Source organism: Ascaphus truei, chromosome 1 (genome assembly GCF_040206685.1).
Source record: "Ascaphus truei isolate aAscTru1 chromosome 1, aAscTru1.hap1, whole genome shotgun sequence".
NCBI classification, from domain to species: domain Eukaryota; kingdom Metazoa; phylum Chordata; class Amphibia; order Anura; family Ascaphidae; genus Ascaphus; species Ascaphus truei.
Genome location: NC_134483.1, coordinates 180,548,299 through 180,566,513, shown reverse-complemented (window position 1 = coordinate 180,566,513; position 18,215 = coordinate 180,548,299). Strand labels below are relative to the sequence as shown.

At 41.9% G+C, this 18,215-nt stretch overlaps 1 protein-coding gene across 7 annotated transcripts in view; it reads left to right on the top strand.

Moving 5' to 3' along the window:
* Positions 1-18,215, top strand: part of FRMD3 (FERM domain containing 3) — a 240,890-nt gene that overhangs the window by 186,582 nt on the left and 36,093 nt on the right. For all 7 annotated transcript variants that reach the window (XM_075598857.1, XM_075598856.1, XM_075598853.1 and 4 more), the window contains 2 exons: positions 12,565-12,662; positions 15,571-15,694. In XM_075598857.1, coding sequence (XP_075454972.1) covers positions 12,565-12,662; positions 15,571-15,694 — 222 coding nt within the window. The remainder of the gene's footprint in view (positions 1-12,564; positions 12,663-15,570; positions 15,695-18,215) is intronic.

Sequence of the window (18,215 nt, the reverse complement as noted above, 5' to 3'; positions counted from 1 at the left end):
TGGCACAGGACCAAGATCCCTGCGGGGATAGGGAATCCCTAATTAAGGAGGACTATTACCTTATTAAAGGAAGTACGGTCACCATGAAGGGCTGAGTACACCCATTGTGGGGGGCAGCATGGCCTGCCGTACAATAAAGATGCTCTTAATCAGAAACCCTCTCGTGTACATGTGTGGAGTGAATGTACAGAGAGGAACACCACCGAGGAGTTCCTCATCAGGACCATCCCCAAGTGACCGAAGGGACCCTGATGAGGTGGAGGCGCTGCACTGGAACTAGGTAGGACTCAGCACACTACCTCAGCTGCCTGTCTGGACGGGTCCTCCCCACACACCATCATGCGGGAGACTCAGGAGTCCTGTAGCCAACAGATGCACCACCAGACACTATCACACTGTAATGGGGACCGGTTAGACCACAGGGGCCAATGTGAGATTGGGTGGGTCAGGCCGGTTCACAAAAACCGTTACATACATTATCTACTTTATTCTTTCTTAATTCAAGTTATTATCCCAATATACCAAGTCTCTTAAAGCTGCAGACCAAGCAATATCCTACATGTGTGTGTTTTTTTTTTAATAAATCAGTTCTGTACTATGAGAAAATACTTGTAGCATAAAAACATTTTAAAGACATTTTTAATGTATTATAATGTAACAAGCATTTTTTTGTTTCTATAGCAACTATTTACAAAGTTCATTCTTCTGAAACAGGCTCTGGCACACCCTTTTTTGAGCCCTGCCGTCTCTAGCAGTGATCTAGTGACTGCCTGGTCACATGATCTTCCCCACAGAACTTTGCATCTTGGGTCCTCTTCTGCTGCACTGACGAGCCATTTAGTGAAACACTGAGACAAATCTTCACCGATCTATCACAGGAGAAAGGATCGATCGGCAACTTAGCTATTACTTATCATTGTGTGGATTGTATTGATAAACATATTAAATATTTTACTGATGCAGATATTGAATGGATTATTATTTTTTTTAAACGGCAGCTTGAACTGCTGCTTTAATGTAAATTGTGCGATTGATGCCACACAGTCATGCTTTTACATTGCAGTGGGATTTATTTGAAGATTACAAGCACTTGTGTCACATTTACACTCTGGGATCCTTTTCAGGAACAGTGGGGGCATCTTGTGGCTATTAAGCTCCACTGTTCTTTCTTTTGTAGAGATATTTGGAAAATAACTTCAATCTCAATTCTTACAGCGTGCCAAATAATTCAGTTATAAAAAGGTAATGTCTCCATAATCTGTAGAGATTGTATCTGCTTTATTTATTTTTTTGTAATAATTTGCACTAAAAGCCTCAATTGTCATTTATTTTGTATTCATCTTTTGAAATTAAATACTGATTAGTTAAAGCCATTCCTATCAGTAATTCCTTATAAAGCATGTCTAATCATTCTATAAATACTCGACTCTCGGTGAAAAGAAGAAGAGATACTATTGAATATCACTATCAAGTCAGGATTAGTTAACAAAAATGATTGTTTCATTCTACATCCAATCCATCGCATTTGTATAAAGCTTTATGTTTTAATGTGGCATGAGAATAGATTACGCTCATGCTCAGTAATCGGATAATACGGTGCTTCAAAAAGGACTACTCAGAGCCTCAAAGAACCGGAGATTTGTTATCATTAAAAATTGTATTTATTTACAGGTTGTGAAAAACCATGAACGTTTTTTTGTAGTTATAATAGTTCAGCTTTTGACACTACAATAGTATCTTTTTTAGTGACTAGACCAGGGCTAGGCAAATCTAGTCCTCAAGGACCCAGCACCAGGCGAAGACTCAGCCGCTGATTGAGCCTGCTGCGGTGAAGCAGGGATATCCTGAGAACCTGACATGTCGGTGACCCTTGAGGACGGGAGTTGTCCACCCCTGTGCTAGACAATATTGTTAAGGGTTTGGTAAGAAAGGAAAAAAAACAGTTTACCAACAGGAATCATGCTACAGAAAGCATGGAAACACGAATTGTCACACAGATCTACATCGCTGTGGATTCCTGAGAACTGTTATTAAGCACAATTCTTCACCCTCTGTTACTTTTCATCAGCGTAATGTGAAATCAATCTTAAACAAATAGGTTAAGTAATAGTCCGTTTATCCTGACATGGAGCAAGTGGGGTGTTCAGTACTAAACCTAGTAAATTGATAGGCACGCAATTGGAGTCAAAGCATAATGATTATTTTGACATAAAGCTGGTGCTGAGAACTACATTTTTACCTTAATCTCTTAATATCGTCTTTGAAGTTCTGTTGCACCTGGAAATACCTGTCTTTTTTTTTTTTTTACTTTTCAACAATGCCATAAGCTTTCATGGTTAACGTTAAATGTAAGAGCTATGATTACAAGCATCTTACCTTCACCAAGCATGAAGCTATTAGTCCTTTGCTAGAGCAGCTTACTGTATATGTTTTTTTTGCATAGAGAAACGACGGGAGAGCGGGGTGGGGGGGAGGTAGCTGACTGTATATGTATCAAGTGTCACAAACTGGGACATGGCTCACAAAATGGGTACAAATGGCAGAATTGTAACTCTGCGTGACTCAGTTTCAGTGTATCCTAGTACTCCACTAGCATCACAAGCATTTTGGGGAGTGATTATAGGAAGAGTTGGGGGATGGTAGAGTAAGCACGCTGTTATAATGAGATGTATCAAAATATGCACGTATAACCTAAATGTTAAAAAATAAGATTAACACGCTTTGTACACATGTTGCTCACGCAAATTGATGCGAATGCAAATCTTTGTTCTTTGTTTTGGAGCAAATTCCACAATATTGATACATATCCCCCAAATGAGTCGATGTATCAGTGGCAGGGAAATGCCGTTTTGACATTTCTTCTGGCAACTGGGTCAAACCCAATTAATCACGTTCCTTACACCTGATACAGAATATTTAGGTAAAAAGGCACACACCACCTAATACCTAGTTCAGTTTGTGATGCTAGCAAAATGACAACATTCTGCATAAAGAAACAGAATGAAATACAACCGAAAAGAATGTGTCATTTGACGTTCCCCAAAATCGCACGCATTATACAGATAATGCCGTTTTAATGCATTGAGACTAAATGATTCAAGATGTCCCTCTTTACCTCAATTAAGCTCCAAAGGAGTCTTGATACATATACTCCAAAGATGCTTACCCAAGGTCAACTGTGTGCTGACACTTGCTCTCAAACTGGGATCTCCAGTACAACTACACAACTCCTAATTCCATGTAAAATGTAATCATTACATAAACATGTCATACATATTTTAAAAGACTGCAGCAGCTGTCTCCTATTTCAGTGCTTTGCATCTTCACTAATCCATCTGGATATTGCCTTTTGGAGAAGAGTACAAAGATTTCCTGTGTGCTGCAGTGTACAACATTGGGTGATGTAGATGGGGGAGCACACAATTCCCAAAACATAAATCCTGACATTTGAATCCCGGCTCTATTTCTTTCTCTCCTCAGACTCCCCTGTTCTTCTCCTTGGGGACTTCAATTGCCACATTGATGACCCCTCTCTCCCTTGGGCTTCCCGCTTTCTCTCTCTAACCTCTTCTTTTGGCCTTCAACAGTGGACTGCAGCCAGCACCCACAAGGATGGCCACTACCTAGACCTGGTTTTCACTAAAAACTTCTCTCTCTCTGATTTCTCCATTTCCCATTTTCCTCTCTCTGACCATCGCCTCATCTCATTTTCTCTCTCTCGCTTCTCTCCATCTCCATCTAGCCCTCGTTTTTGCAGAAACCTGCGCTCTATTAACCTACCAGCTTTTGATTCCACTTTACGCTCCTCCCACTCCTCTCTCAGTTCTACTTCAGTGTCTGACAACCTGGTCAGGAACTACAACTCTGCCTTATCTTCCTCTCTTGATCTTCATGCCCCGCTTTCTCTCTGCTGTCCTCGCCCTTCAAACCCCAGACCCTGGCTAAACTCCCACACACGCATGCTGCGTTCCTCCACTCGTTCCTCTGAACGCCTCTGGAGAAAATCTCATACGCTCGCAGACTTCAATCACTACAAATGTATGCTGTCCTGTTTCAACTCTGCCCTCTCTCAGCCCAAACAAACCTACTTTTCATCACTAATCAACACACACAAGTCTAACCCATGCCGACTCTTTTCTGTCTTTGACTCTCTACTCAGACCACCCTCGGCTGCCTCCTCTTCTTCCTCCATCTCACCTCAGGACTTTGCTGACTTTTTTAAGGAAATGGTGGAATCCATACGTCAGAACTTCCCATCTGTTGCCTCCTCCCATCCCACATCACTTCCTAACTCTCCTCCTGCCTTTCTTGACTCTTTTTCCGCTATCTCGGAGGAGGTTGTTTCACTGCTGATCTCCTCTTCTCCCTCTACCACTTGCCCTCTTGATCCCATTCCCTCCCATCTCCTAAAACCTTTTGCTCCTACTATAATCCCTATGCTCACATAGATTTTTAACTCTTCCCTCTGCTCTGGTACCTTTCCATCCTCCTTCAAGCATGCAACCGTTATACCATTACTTAAAAACAGCAAGCTTGACCCTACCTGTCCTTCTAACTATCGACCTGTCTCCCTCCTGCCTTTTGTCTCCAAACTCCTTGAACGTCTTGTATTCTCTCGATTGCTACACTTTCTCAACACCTATTCTCTTCTAGACCCTCTACAATCTGGCTTCCGCACTGCTCACTCCACAGAAACAGCCCTCACTAAAATAACTGACGACCTCCATGCTGCCAAAGACAGAGGTCATTACACTCTGCTCATATTACTCGGCCTCTCTGCAGCATTTGACACCGTGGACCACCCTCTTCTCCTTCACATTCTCCATACTCTTGGTATTCGGAACAAAGCTCTATCCTGGATCTCCTCTTACCTCTCCCATCGTACTTTCAGTGTCTCTTTTGCTAACACCTCCTCCTCCTCTATTGATCTCTCTGTGTGGGTACCCCAGGGCTCTGTGCTGGGACCCCTTCTCTTTTCTCTTTACACACTCTCTCTAGGTGACCTAATCACATCTTTTGGGTTTAAATATCACCTCTATGCTGACGACACACACATTTACCTTTCAACCCCTGACCTTACACCTGCTATACAGACCAAAGTTTCTGAATGCCTCTCTGGAATATCATCCTGGATGGCAATCCGCCGACTGAAACTTAACATGGCAGAAACAGAGCTCCTTATACTTCCTCCCAAACCTGGCCCTACTACCTCCTTCCACATTACTGTTGAAAATACGATCATTCACCCAGTTTCCCAAGCACGCTGCCTAGGGGTCACACTCGATTCCTCTCATTCTCCTCTCACATTCAAAACGTTTCTAAAACTTGTCGCTTTTTCCTCCGCAATATCACAAAGATACGCCCTTTCCTCTGTTACTCGACTGATAAAACTCAGACTCAGGCCCTCATTCTCTCCCGTCTCGACTACTGCAACCTCCTGCTGTCCGGCCTTCCTGCCTCTCACCTGTCTTCCCTACAATCTATCCTAAACGCTGCTGCCAGAATCACTCTACTCTTTCCTAAATCTGTCTCCGCGTCTCCCCTCCTGAAATCCCTCTCCTGGCTTCCGATCAAATCCCGAATCTCACACTTAATTCTCCTCACTTTTAAAGCTTTACACTCTTCTGCCCCTCCTTACACCTCAGCTCTAATTTCTCGCTATGCACCATCCCGACTCTTGCGTTTTTCTCAAGGATGTCTTCTTTCTACCCACTTTGTATCTAAAGCTCTCTCCCGCCTTAAACCTTTCTCACTTTCTGCCCCGCACCTCTGGAATGCCCTTCCCCTCAATACCCGACTAGCACCCTCTCTATCCACCTTTAAGACCCACCTTAGGACACACTTGCTTAAAGAAACATATGAATAGCACTGGATAATCCTGGACACATGATACATAAAGCTTGGCCCCCTGCAGATGTACTTACTAGAATTCCCTCCTACTGTCTCTATATGTTCCCCTACCTACCAATTAGATTGTAAGCTCCTCGGAGCAGGGACTCCTCTTCCTTAATGTTACTTTTATGTCTGAAGCACTTATTCCCATGACCTGTTATTTATATTATTTGTTATGTACATTATATGATTACAACATGTATTACTACTGTGAAGCGCTATGTACATTTATGGCACTATATAAATAAAGACATACAATACAATAAATGTAAGTGTAAGTTCTTCCCAAAAGAAGTTCTGTTGTTTAAAGCACAGTGAAATCGTGTCTTTCCTAAATTCTCAAGCTTTTTGCAGTGGGGTAGGTACCAATCTTCAGATTTGTTGTGATTAGAACACTTCAGAACCTGAGTTGTAATCACTCAGCATCTCTCTACTGAATAATTTCTGATTCCTGATGAAAAATATGGATTTTCTTTTAACATAATGTAACGTGTAACTTAATGTAATGTGTGTATGCATTTATGCTATTTAATTTCATTGTCACCAAGCAACAGTTAACAGAATTAAGACCCCCATGTGCATTGTATATAAAATATAGTAACATTCGATTCCTCTAAGGCTGCAGCCAGGCAGGGAGCGAGCATGCAGGCACTCGTGCGCAGTGACGTCACGCACTCTGCTCAGCGATTTGTGGCCAGCTAGGTGTGCAAGCGGGGGGCGTGTCGGGGGCGCGGCCATGATGTCACGGAGCTGGTTTGCCCTCATTGGGCGAGCCGCTCACATGACGCTCCAGCAAGCGCGCAAATCAAATTTGCTTGCTCTGCAAGCAGCTAATCGCTGTGCAAGCGGGGGCGCCCGCTCAGCGTCACCCTGGACTGGGCTTAGTCAGTACACTGCTTTTGGAAGCAGTAAGGCTGTGATTATACAGCCGAACTGCAGGGCGCGCGCATCTGTGATGTCACAATAGCGACGTCACTGAGCGACATGTGCACAAGCACATGCTACTGCGCATGCGTCTGCAGTGTGAAATCTATTTTCTGATTGGATGGCCACGTCACGTGACCCGGCAGTCACAACTCGAAAACAAATTTTGACATTTTTAATTTTGTCGCTATGGGCGACACCACAGGCATTTTTCTGTATAATAGCTGCCTTAGAGCTGATAGGATCAAGCAGACTACAATAAACCAATATGGCCAATCAGCTGTTTTATATTCCACACTTGGGTACATGCACCAAATATATCATCTTTGGAAGACAAGGTTAACACTAGCTAAAACATGCAGTAAAATGAATGCAGAGTGACGAAAATATTGATATATTCCACACTGTAGTATACCAATCGTATACTTCAGCATTTTCCAAGCCTCTCCCCGCGTAACCATATTTTTGTGAAACCAACCAATCAAGCATTTACAGATTTTTTATTTTATTTATTTATTTATAAAAATGTTTAACCCGGAAGTAATACATTGAGAGTTACCTCTCGTTTCCAAGTATGTCCTGGGCACAGAGTTATAAAAAAAATACATGGTTACATTAAAAGAACAGGGTTATACAGTCAAATCACAGACAGACAGAGTTGGAAAACTGGGTACAGGGGATAAAGGAATTAGTGAGTTTCAGATTGAGATAGAGCAGCTTTAACATCACCAGACATCAGCGAACGGCAGCAAATGGCTCACACCCTTTGGCAGCCATTCGGCTGCGCCAAAGGCTGTGCGCCTTTGGGGCAACGCAGATGCACAGTGGGGTGGGTGGTTGAGATGCAATGCAGCTGTGAACAAAAGCTCTTTGTCTCCTCATGGCTCGTTAACATTCCAGTGGGTGGGATTGACGTTCCACAAAGAACAAGCAAATGTTAACCATTAGCACGCTGGTCCTTTGCAGAGGGGTGCAGTTCTCGGGGAGCCCCATCAGGCTGTGCGCCTTTGGGGCAACACAGATGCACACTGGGGTGGGTGGTTGAGATGCTGTGCAGCTGTGAACAAAATAAAACGCTAGATTAGCTAGGTGCACGCATGTGTGCTTGGTATGTATTGAGATACAACCCACATTTTCTCTCGCTGGGGTTTGCTGAGCAGAAGGTAGAGAAACACTACCACGTTCTCCTATTATGTCATATCCCATGAAGAAAAATCCCTACGAGGAACGCGCGATAGTCCCTCATGATGTCACCAAGGCTGAAGGGAGAACGGGTGTACTAGACTCTGCACGCTCCCTTCCTAAGCAGCAGGAGGTCAGGAGGGTTAAGTACACTTTGGTTACACCAGACACTAGGTCTTGATGCAGTGGAGCAAGTGATGCGCTTCCAATGGTGTATTAGACAGCTTGCATCTAGTGGCCTCCTCCTGTGGAGAGGGGGATTGCCTCACTCTATACTGGATATCAGATCCTAATTCAAGGGAGTTATGCATTTTCAAGGGTGCACTACACACTTTGTATCTGGCTCCTTGCAATAGACTAACCAATGTTTCCAGTATAAAGAGTACTACAGTATATAGGTTGTATATACCAGACTAGGACTAATTAATAAAGCTCCACAGGTCAATTTACATGAGTTCCCTGCTTCCTTTACTCCCAACCTTGCAATATGAATAAGTGTTAGAACATTATAACTTATTTCAAACCTTAAAGTTCTTTTGGCCAGCAGAGTTTACACTGCAACCCAATACTCTTGTCTAGATGCGCTGTGTGACCCCTCCGCCAAAAGATAGATAGGGGGTATGAGAGACAAGCACACTGGTAGAATACCACTACAATGAAGCAGCATTTGAGGTTCTAGCTGAACTGTAACAGCTACTATAATAAGAAATACATATATAGTGAAACTTTGTATCCACTAAGTGTGACTGCTAGATGTCTAATATGTGGCTTATTGAACTAAACTAACTTTTATATCTTAAAGCTGCAGTTCAAGCTGACGTTTTTAAAATATATATATTTTTTTTCTCATTCAATATGTGCATCAATACAATCTGCACACTGACAAGTGATTAGCTAAGCTGCAGATGATCCGTCCTCCTGTAATCGACTGTAATCAATCGCTTGCTCAGGGTTATTTATTTCAGTTCTTGCACAGCATTTTGGGCAATGTAGTTCCTGGAATATGATTGACTGGACAGTTACTAGATACAATTGGTTCACTGCTAGAGAGAGGGCGGGTCTCAATTGCCAGAGCCTATCAGAAGGGGAAGGGGGCTGTCACTTTGGAAATGCTTCCTACATTAGAAACATTAAACATGTGTTTAAAACATTCTTTTTTTTTTTTAAATGCAACAAGTATTTTCTCATAGTACAGAACTGATTTATTTAAAAAAAAACACATGTAGGATATTGCTTGAACTGCTGCTTTAACTGTAGCAAAATAATATTTGTTGTCTTTGCTCTTTACACCTTTATTTTGACAACTTTGATACAATGCAGGATACTTTGACAACATATTCACAAAAAAAGTGGCGATATGTGTAGATCATCCTAAGAAACCAAATAAAGGGAACCGTTGGAATGATTATTTCTAGTATTTAGCTCTAGATTAATTTTGTAAAAAATATTAAACCAAAACGTATTGACTATTTTTTAATCACTCATTTTGGACTGCAAGAGTTGCTTCTTTTAGATTTTAGTTTGAGTAAAAGTTATGTTTTAAACATGGATCATTGACCTGCATTTGTGCATCTTATGGTACTGAGTGCAGACAAGAAGGGTTCTTTTCTGTCTCTGTGTTATTGTTTTGAATATTCCTCCCCCCCTCCCCCTCCGCCTTCATTGCTATCCCTGTTCTTGCTGGAGGCTGAACCAAGAGTATTTTTCTAATTGGTTATTTAGATATCCTCAGGATGTGGTCTGGCTGTAGTTCTCAGAGTAGGAGATTGAAAACGACCACGCTCACCTATTACCTCATATAACCCCTCCGCTTATCACTCACTGACAAGTAGTAATTGCAGAGACGGACGTCATAATTAACAAACATCAAGACATTGACCTGAACAATGCTCCGTTCATATTATGCTGATCTAGAGATAATTGCAAATTTAAAATGAAAAACTAAATTCTTTTTATCAGGCAGATGTAGCCAGGTCCCCCCCCTCTTGGCCCCTTACCTTGCTGCGGAAGGGGGACGGCTGCACTGTGGCGTGCGCGGGTGTCGCCTGAGCAGCAGGAGGACCGCTGAGAGAGAGGGAGGTGCGCGACAGTGCAGGTAGCATTGTGGTGGAGGCTGCGGCCAATAGATGGGGCGACCGGGTCGCCGGTGTCCCGCGGTGCATGGAGGGACAGGGCGTCGCCATCTTGGATGGCCGCGCATGCGCTCAGGCAATCCGCACGTGCTCAGAGGATCCCCGACGTCCCAGCGGCCATTAGGAAGCTTCTGCATGTGCAGAGGCTTCTCAGTAGTGGTGGCCATCTTAGAAAGTACTCCGCAGGAGAACTACACCTCCCAGGATCCTTTGGGTCAGCCCGATCAGGAGACAGGGCACAGCCGATAGGGATGCTGCATTCACGGCCAGGAGAGATTGATGTTTGGCACGAATGCAGGGAACACGCCAGTTGGAGAAGGGACGCAAAGGGGTAAGGTAGTGTCTGGGTACAAGTGGCATCCCGGACTAGGCCAGCTACCCCCCTTATTCCCCAGATAGGCCCCAACTCACAGTCGGATGTGGCTGCTACAGGAAATTTCCCCAGTAGCTGCTGATAGAGGATAGCACGCGGTGATTGCAGCCTGTTGTCCAGACCACGTCACAGTAATAGACTTTCAAAGGCGTTCACCAACATCGCTAGATCAGCGGATCCCAGATTGTTATTCAGCAGCACCCAGAGTACCCGGGAAGGTATCTCAACTAAGTGTACCAGCAGTTCACAGGGTAGCGCTACTCCATACACTTTTGGGTGGAACCAGACATTGGGGAAAGGACATCAGGGTATTGGTGCCAAACACCCATTGTACTTTGGGGACACTCACTGGGTGTATTGGGGTTGTATATGTTATGTGCTGGGTGGGTACAGGTTGCCGTTATATATATGTTCAGTAAAACCCGTTCTTATACACCTGCGTGTGTGATTACTTTCAATATTGTTTCCTGTGAGGGGCTTATCCCGCTACACAGGGATCCCTCGCAGGTGGAGGCGCTGCACCTAGACAGCCAAGCGACACCTCAGGCTCCCAGAGGTGGAGGCTCTGGCCTTCTGGTAACCAAACAGGTAACAGCAGCACTGGTGGTTCCTTTAGTACGGGGAAAAGGGGCTACACATACAGTACATAAACAGACAAAACTTGTTAACATTAAAGGATTTCACAACCTTATTGTGTGGATTTTTTCTTGACTGAGTAAATTAGATCACTCCCACTCCATATAATTTAATGAACTATAACAATTTGAGTGTTTGCTTCCTGCCATATAAACAAGGAATAGTTCTGGATGACAGATGGATTTCCTTATCGTTTTCTGTTCTGTATATAACTTGATTTCATAACTCTTCTATATTGCTAATTCCTCAGAGTCTATGTACATAATTTAAAATAAATGAAACTCAGCTGGTTGAAAACTTTAAACAGATCTATGGTCTTAAAGCAGTCATATTTGAGGATTCGGGATGGAAATTGTAAGGTTTTGTGGAACCTATACAAGTGTATGGGAACAGTAATGTTGCAAAAGAGTAACACCTCTTTAAAATGAATGTGACTTAAAGCAGCAGCCCACGCTGCTCACGATTGTTTTGAGCTTAAAACCCCCCAGATATACTTGATGTGAACCCAGAGCTGATCCGCGATCCTTCAACAATCCTTCAACAATTCCCCCCACCCCCCCGATTCATGACCGACGAGCTGGGGTCAGGAGTGTGCTACTTTCTATACCTGATCCCACTGCCACGGCACAAGAAAAAACCTTTAAAAATTAAAACTGGGAGATCCTCAGAGGTTGGGGGACCACGGATCATCTCCAGGAACCCCCTGTTCAGGCAAGCTTAAAAATATATGTATTTTGGGGGTGATCGCTGCTTTTACCCTTTTGCAGCCTAAAATGTTGTTGCGTTGCCGACCTACTGCAATATAAATACAGTACTCTCTTCTAAGCAGCCTCTGTGTGATGTATTGCTAGAGCACTCTGATATTAAACATCATTCTCCCCATCTTCTTTTTACCTAAGTGTGCAGTGTTATATAATTATAGGTAACTCCACTTGTATTTGCTTTTGTGTACACTGCAGCATGTAGTTACATAGCACTAATTAACTGGTGGTAAAATTACCTTAGTTCCTATAAAAAAAAGTATAGTTGGGACCACTGACCAGTATTAAGTACTGTGTGTTGTTAAAAGAGAACATATGAACACATTTTACATTTTTGTACAAGTGGTGGTGCTGTTTATTGTGTCAACATAAAAAGTGAATATAATTGCCGTTTTACTTAAGATGTTGAGACCCAAAACATTTATTCGAATCAGAACTAGTTATGCATCCAACCTACCACCAAACCCTGACTTTTAATGTATAAAATGCTGCAAGAACTGAGATAACTTTCACTTTGATGTACGGTATTAAGACTTTTGGTACAAGGGGAAATCATTCCAGGCACCCGCTGGCAGTAAAGATGGCCAAAGTATCGCATGATATTGAGCAGTATTTTTCTGCTGCTGACAGTGATCACATTTCTGTTTTTTGTTTCTACTTGTAGGTATCTTTTGTATTTACAAATCAAGCGAGATATTTTTCATGGCCGACTGCTCTGCTCTTTTGCTGATGCTGCTCTCCTGGGTGCCTGTATAGTTCAAGGTTAGTATGAGGTTAACACCCTTTTTGGTTATGTTACTCTGATTACATTCACTTTATGAAAACGTAGTTCTCCTTACGCCAAATTCTTTGTAAAAAAAAATATATATCACAGTGTAGTCCTTATTCAGAATGTCCAGTTGTTCTTTTAAGTCCTAAAGGGCTGTGAGCTCCCTCAGAGGTTATCTTCATACAGTATGTTCAGATCATGCTATAGAATAAACAAGAAAAAGGAGGAACATAGCGCAATATGTCTGTTCTCTCACAGACATGTATCTCCTATAGGTGTCTACTCACACTTTAAATGGAGCATATGTGCATGTGGAGATCGCTTCCCAACACTTTGTCTAGTCTATGTATTCTCTCTGATGCAGCTCATGAATCCCCATAAATAAAGGAAATATACATACAGTGTAGAAACTTAACACACTTCATTTATACGCCCAACCAAATTCAAACGTACAAAGTTACTGGCCGATTAGTGCCCTTTTAAAATACCGTCCACAGCCTGTATAGAATCGGGTTGTCAGCGTTTCCAGCTGGGGTTTGACAATGTCTCGCCTAACTCCCGCGTTGCACACAAATCGTCTCCCCTGATGACATCACTGGTCCACCTCTTCCTGGTCCAGTGACATCATCAGGGGGGACGATTTGCTTTGTACGGGAGTACAACGTGGCTTACTGAGCTTAGCTGTAGTTAACAGTACCAACGTTAGCATTAAATTGATGCCGTTAAATAGCTTAGGAAACCGTCATGAAGTATGCACTCCCATACAGATCCGTATAAAAGCAGCTTAAAGCATTAACCCCACATGGGAACGTTGTATTTTTCATTTTACGTGATCGGTATTGCCACGACCTGCACGGTCCCCCTGTTCCCCAGATGTGGTTTTTGTGTGCGGATATTGATACAAGACAACGACACGTTTGATCCCAGACTACAAACATGGCTGTGGGGTTACCAATAGAAACTTGCAACGTCATCTGCTATTTTTAGCTGCAGGTACCCATTAAATATAGATAAAAATAGCACGGCCCAGTTCCAAAGGAACCCCCATCCCCCAGTTCAAATTCTGTCAAAGGAAACGTGGGGCGATTAACACGTTGTGGGAAAAGATGCTTCCGGTTTCATTTTCTACGATGTGTGTGTTGCTGTTTGACATCATTATTTTCGGGTATAAATTTGAAAAGCCCATTGATTAGTATAAACTATTATTGCAGAGAAAATGTTTCATGGATGCATTTCTGTTAGGTAGGATTTCCAGTGTCAGAATTTCATTAGCTGTGACTTGAATTTACTTGGCTAAGGATGGGGAGGGTACAGGTCTCAACTATAATATTCACTACTAGTATGAAGTGTCAAAACCACTGTTGCATCAGAACTGATCAGTCCTTAATACTTATGTCATTGATTGTTACCCAGTACATCAACCACTGCCAGACGTCTGCAGTGCAAAATGATTTGTGCCAAGCAGTGAGAACAAGGATTAAAAGGCATTATTATTGTATTACTTGATATATATATATACACTCTGTGTAACTGCTGTTTCCTCTGCCTTCTTGTTATGAAATAGGCTGATACCGATGCACTGTTCTAATCCCTCAAAGTAATACTTTTTATTGCAAAGCAGAATTAAGTCTGCTAAAGCCCCTTTATACTGGTATAAGAGTGAAGCCTTGTGACAGACGGGAGTAGAAAGAATGTGCAGCCCTGAAGGAGAGAAGTAGAATGTTATAGTTAATGCAGAGACAGACATAGTAGGGAGATGACTCTAACAGCAGCATTTTGTTTGCTTGTTTCAGCGCCTATTTTCATGGTAGCGCCATGCAATGTCTCTAGGCACACGTGTGTCTGCACCCTGCACCCACAATTACTGCGTGCACTCAGTGCCGGACTTACACATTAGCTAACTAAGCTACATCCTTAGCTAATTAGGGCCTCACAATATGAGGGGCCTCAAAAATAGAAAAAAATTATGTATTTAACGTTTTAAAATAGCATGATAAATAAAAAGATTTGGGAAAAAGAAGATTCTCTATAAATATGGAAATTTTCATTCAAATATGACCCTAAGCATCGTGTGTATTGAAAGTGACAAACTTCATAAGTCTGCATGTAAAGTAATTATCAGTGACTTTGCTCTCCAAAAATCACAAAAGAAAGTGTTTTAATATTAAGATAATACAGTATGTGTGAAGATGACATACACTATACAATGAATAAGAAAATGTGTGCAACATGTACTGTAAGAACATGAATAACGACATACCAACATATGCTGTTGAGTGAGAAATTGATTCCCCCTCCACCCCACTATTTTCAAGGAACAGTTCATTATACATAGGCCCCTATGGGTGGCGATAATGTAACAGTGCGTCTCCTGCTAAACTATTGAGTTAAAGTAATCTCATTGATTGAATTGTTTGGTTCACACTTATTAGGCAACAGAGAATCACAGACACAGTGGCTCAATTAGTATATAAAGTATTTCACATGGTAATATGCTTGTAACATCAATGCCCAGCAGTCAGTGTACTGCTTTTGGAAGCATTTAAACTGCAATGAACCAGTATAGCCAATCGGTTATTTTATACTCCATTACTTTGGCAGACAAAGTTAACACTGGCACAAAATGGAAGGAAATAGCTGCAGTTATTGTGCACATTTTGATGCATTTCCCTTTCAAGTGTCAGGTATATAGTCACTCTGAAAAAGTGCAACAAAGTAACTTGTACGTTGTATTCAAGAAACTCATATTCTAAATTACGCTTTTTAAAGTCAAAGGATAAATATCTACTTTTGCTACTTGACTCAAAAGCCCAGAAGGCTTCAAAGCCTCTGCTCCCTGGCAGGTTGATTGTTTTGATAAATTGTTTACTGGAACATTCTGCTTGTATTTTTGTGCCACAGCTGAGATCGGAGATTACGATCCAGATGAACATCCTGACAATTACATCTGCGACTTCAAGATATTCCCTAAACAATCACAGAAGCTGGAAAGAAAAATAGCTGAGATTCACAACAGTGAACTCAGGTAGTTATTATCGTTGATATGTTATTGTGCAAACAATAATGTCCAAGTTGTTTTTCTGTGCTGTTATTCACACTTACTGTAGGATGTTTGTGAAGCACAAAGGCCACTACTGTTTGTATAAATGAATACAATGGAGATGTTTACTGTAAATGTATGCGTAGTTTAAATATGCGCCTCTAAGCTTCACAAAAAAATCACTTTGGGTGAAAAAAGCTACAGCAATTTATTTTAAAATCAAACATTTTTTAGCTTTGCCAGCCATAGAAGACCATATACAATTACAGCCAAGTGGAAAGGAAATGTAGCCAAATCACCACATAACCCAGAGGTTTGCAACTTCAGGCATCACCTTCCCATAAAGGCCCAAAATAGGGGTCCCAACAAATTCCCAAATACCTAGCAAGGCTAACCACCTGTGACAGGGTGTGTGTGTGTGTGTGTGTGTGTGTGTGTGTGTGTGTGTGTGTGTGTGTGTGTGTGTGTGTGTGTGTGTGTGTGTGTGTGTGTGTGTGTGTGTGTGTGTGTGTGTGTGTGTGTGTGTGTGTGTGTATATATATATATATAAACCATAATACTGAGTTAAGTTATGGTGAGTAAAAAAGTGACAAAAACCCTCCACAGGAAAGCAAATATGCAAATATAACTGTATGCTCATCTGCATGTTTCAGGCAGGTCTGCAACCCTGCCTTTCCCCATTATCACCCAGCATACACCACTTCCACTGCAGCAAGGGATTCTGGGAAATGACATGCAAATGAGCACACAGTGTCACTTTTTGCCTCAATAACCATTTTTAACATGGTTCCCTATAGGCTTAAGCTTGCTGCATGGTCACAGCTTTGAGCACAGCCAGGGTTAAGGTGCATACCCAGAAAACCACCCACAGACAGCTGTTTCGACCTTGATGGGTCTCATCAGTGTGGGGTTGATTTTACTGGGAATGCAAGAGAGACACTGTGTGCTCATTTGCATGTCATTTCCCAGAATTTCTTGCTGCAGTGGAAGTGCTGTATGCTGGGTGATAATGGGGAAAGGCGGGGTTGCAGACCTGCCTGAGACATGCAGATGAGCATACAGTTATATTTGCATATATATATATATATATATATATAAAAACAAAAATATCAAGCAGCGCCACGTGACAAACAGATATTAAACTAGTACTAATATTGATAATCAATTGATTTTAATAAAGATACTTTCATCAATCAAATTGAATATACAATAACACTATTAAATAGACCATTACAAATTACCTATAACACAAAAAATAAGAACACAGACAAACAAGAATTAAATAATAAAAATGAATAGAACCAATCCCTTTGATCATCCACTTGATTGAATAAAATTCCAAGCTGGGAGAGGGGGCTGCTTTCATATGGGATGAACCAAATCCAAAACGGAATCCATTTCCATTAAACGGAAAAGGAAAGGGGAGGGGAGGAAACTGGCTCACTCACAAGGGAAGCAATATTCAGGCATTTGTGAACACAAATAGTCACCGCCACATCGGGTTGGTACGCCGTCTGCAACCGCAAGTGATGTCCTCAGCAAACTTTACAGAGCTCCGGGAAGAGCCTGGGTCCTCAACGTAAAAAGTCCCAGCAAGGCAGCTAGCTCCAATGAGCTCTGTAAAGTTTGCTGAGGACATCACTTGCGGTTGCAGACGGCGTACCAACCCGATGTGGCGGTGACTATTTGTGTTCACAACTGCCTGAAATGTTGCTTCCCTTGTGAGTGAGCCTTTTTCCTCCCCTTTCCCTTTCCATTAAATGTTAAAGATTTTATGCTATGGGCCGTGCGCTCTCTTTTTCTTTGTTTTATATATATATATATATATAAAAAATATATATATATATACATACAGTATATACATACAGACATACACACAACCCGCTACATTGTATTGCCCATTTAAAACAGTGAATGTATTAACACCTTGTAGGAAAAAAGATCTACAGGGAAAAGGGTTCTTCAGGTGTACATTTCATTAATTCAGCTGTGTATTTCAGCATTATAAGCTCTTCACTTGAATATAGTATCGTTCTTAACTCCCCACAGCGAAAGTCGCAGAACTAGTTGGTTATGTGGTTGTACAGTTTTACTGTTGTCTTGTTCATCCAAGGGTAGGGGGGATTAACCTAGTTAAATGCAAAGTTTGTCCTGCTGTTTGTGTTTTCTTTTTTTTCTCTGACATTGTGGACATTGACAAGGTCACATCAACCATTTGTCACTTTGTGTGACCCATCATTAAACCCAAATAAGGTAAATCATGAGAGCAATATTGACGACAGTGCCACATATTGTATCACTGCTGAGATGCAATTAATGAAAGTTTGCTAAACAGGGCAGATGGGAGGGAACAGATAAATGAAACCCAGAAGTTATAATCAGCTGGGGAATAAAGTCTTTGAGAAGGGTACTAATTTTAGCCCCTTTCATTTTAATGCAGCATTGCAAAAATTGAATATACTGCAATCTGTAATGGAGATTAGTATGCAGAGATCATTTACTGTAA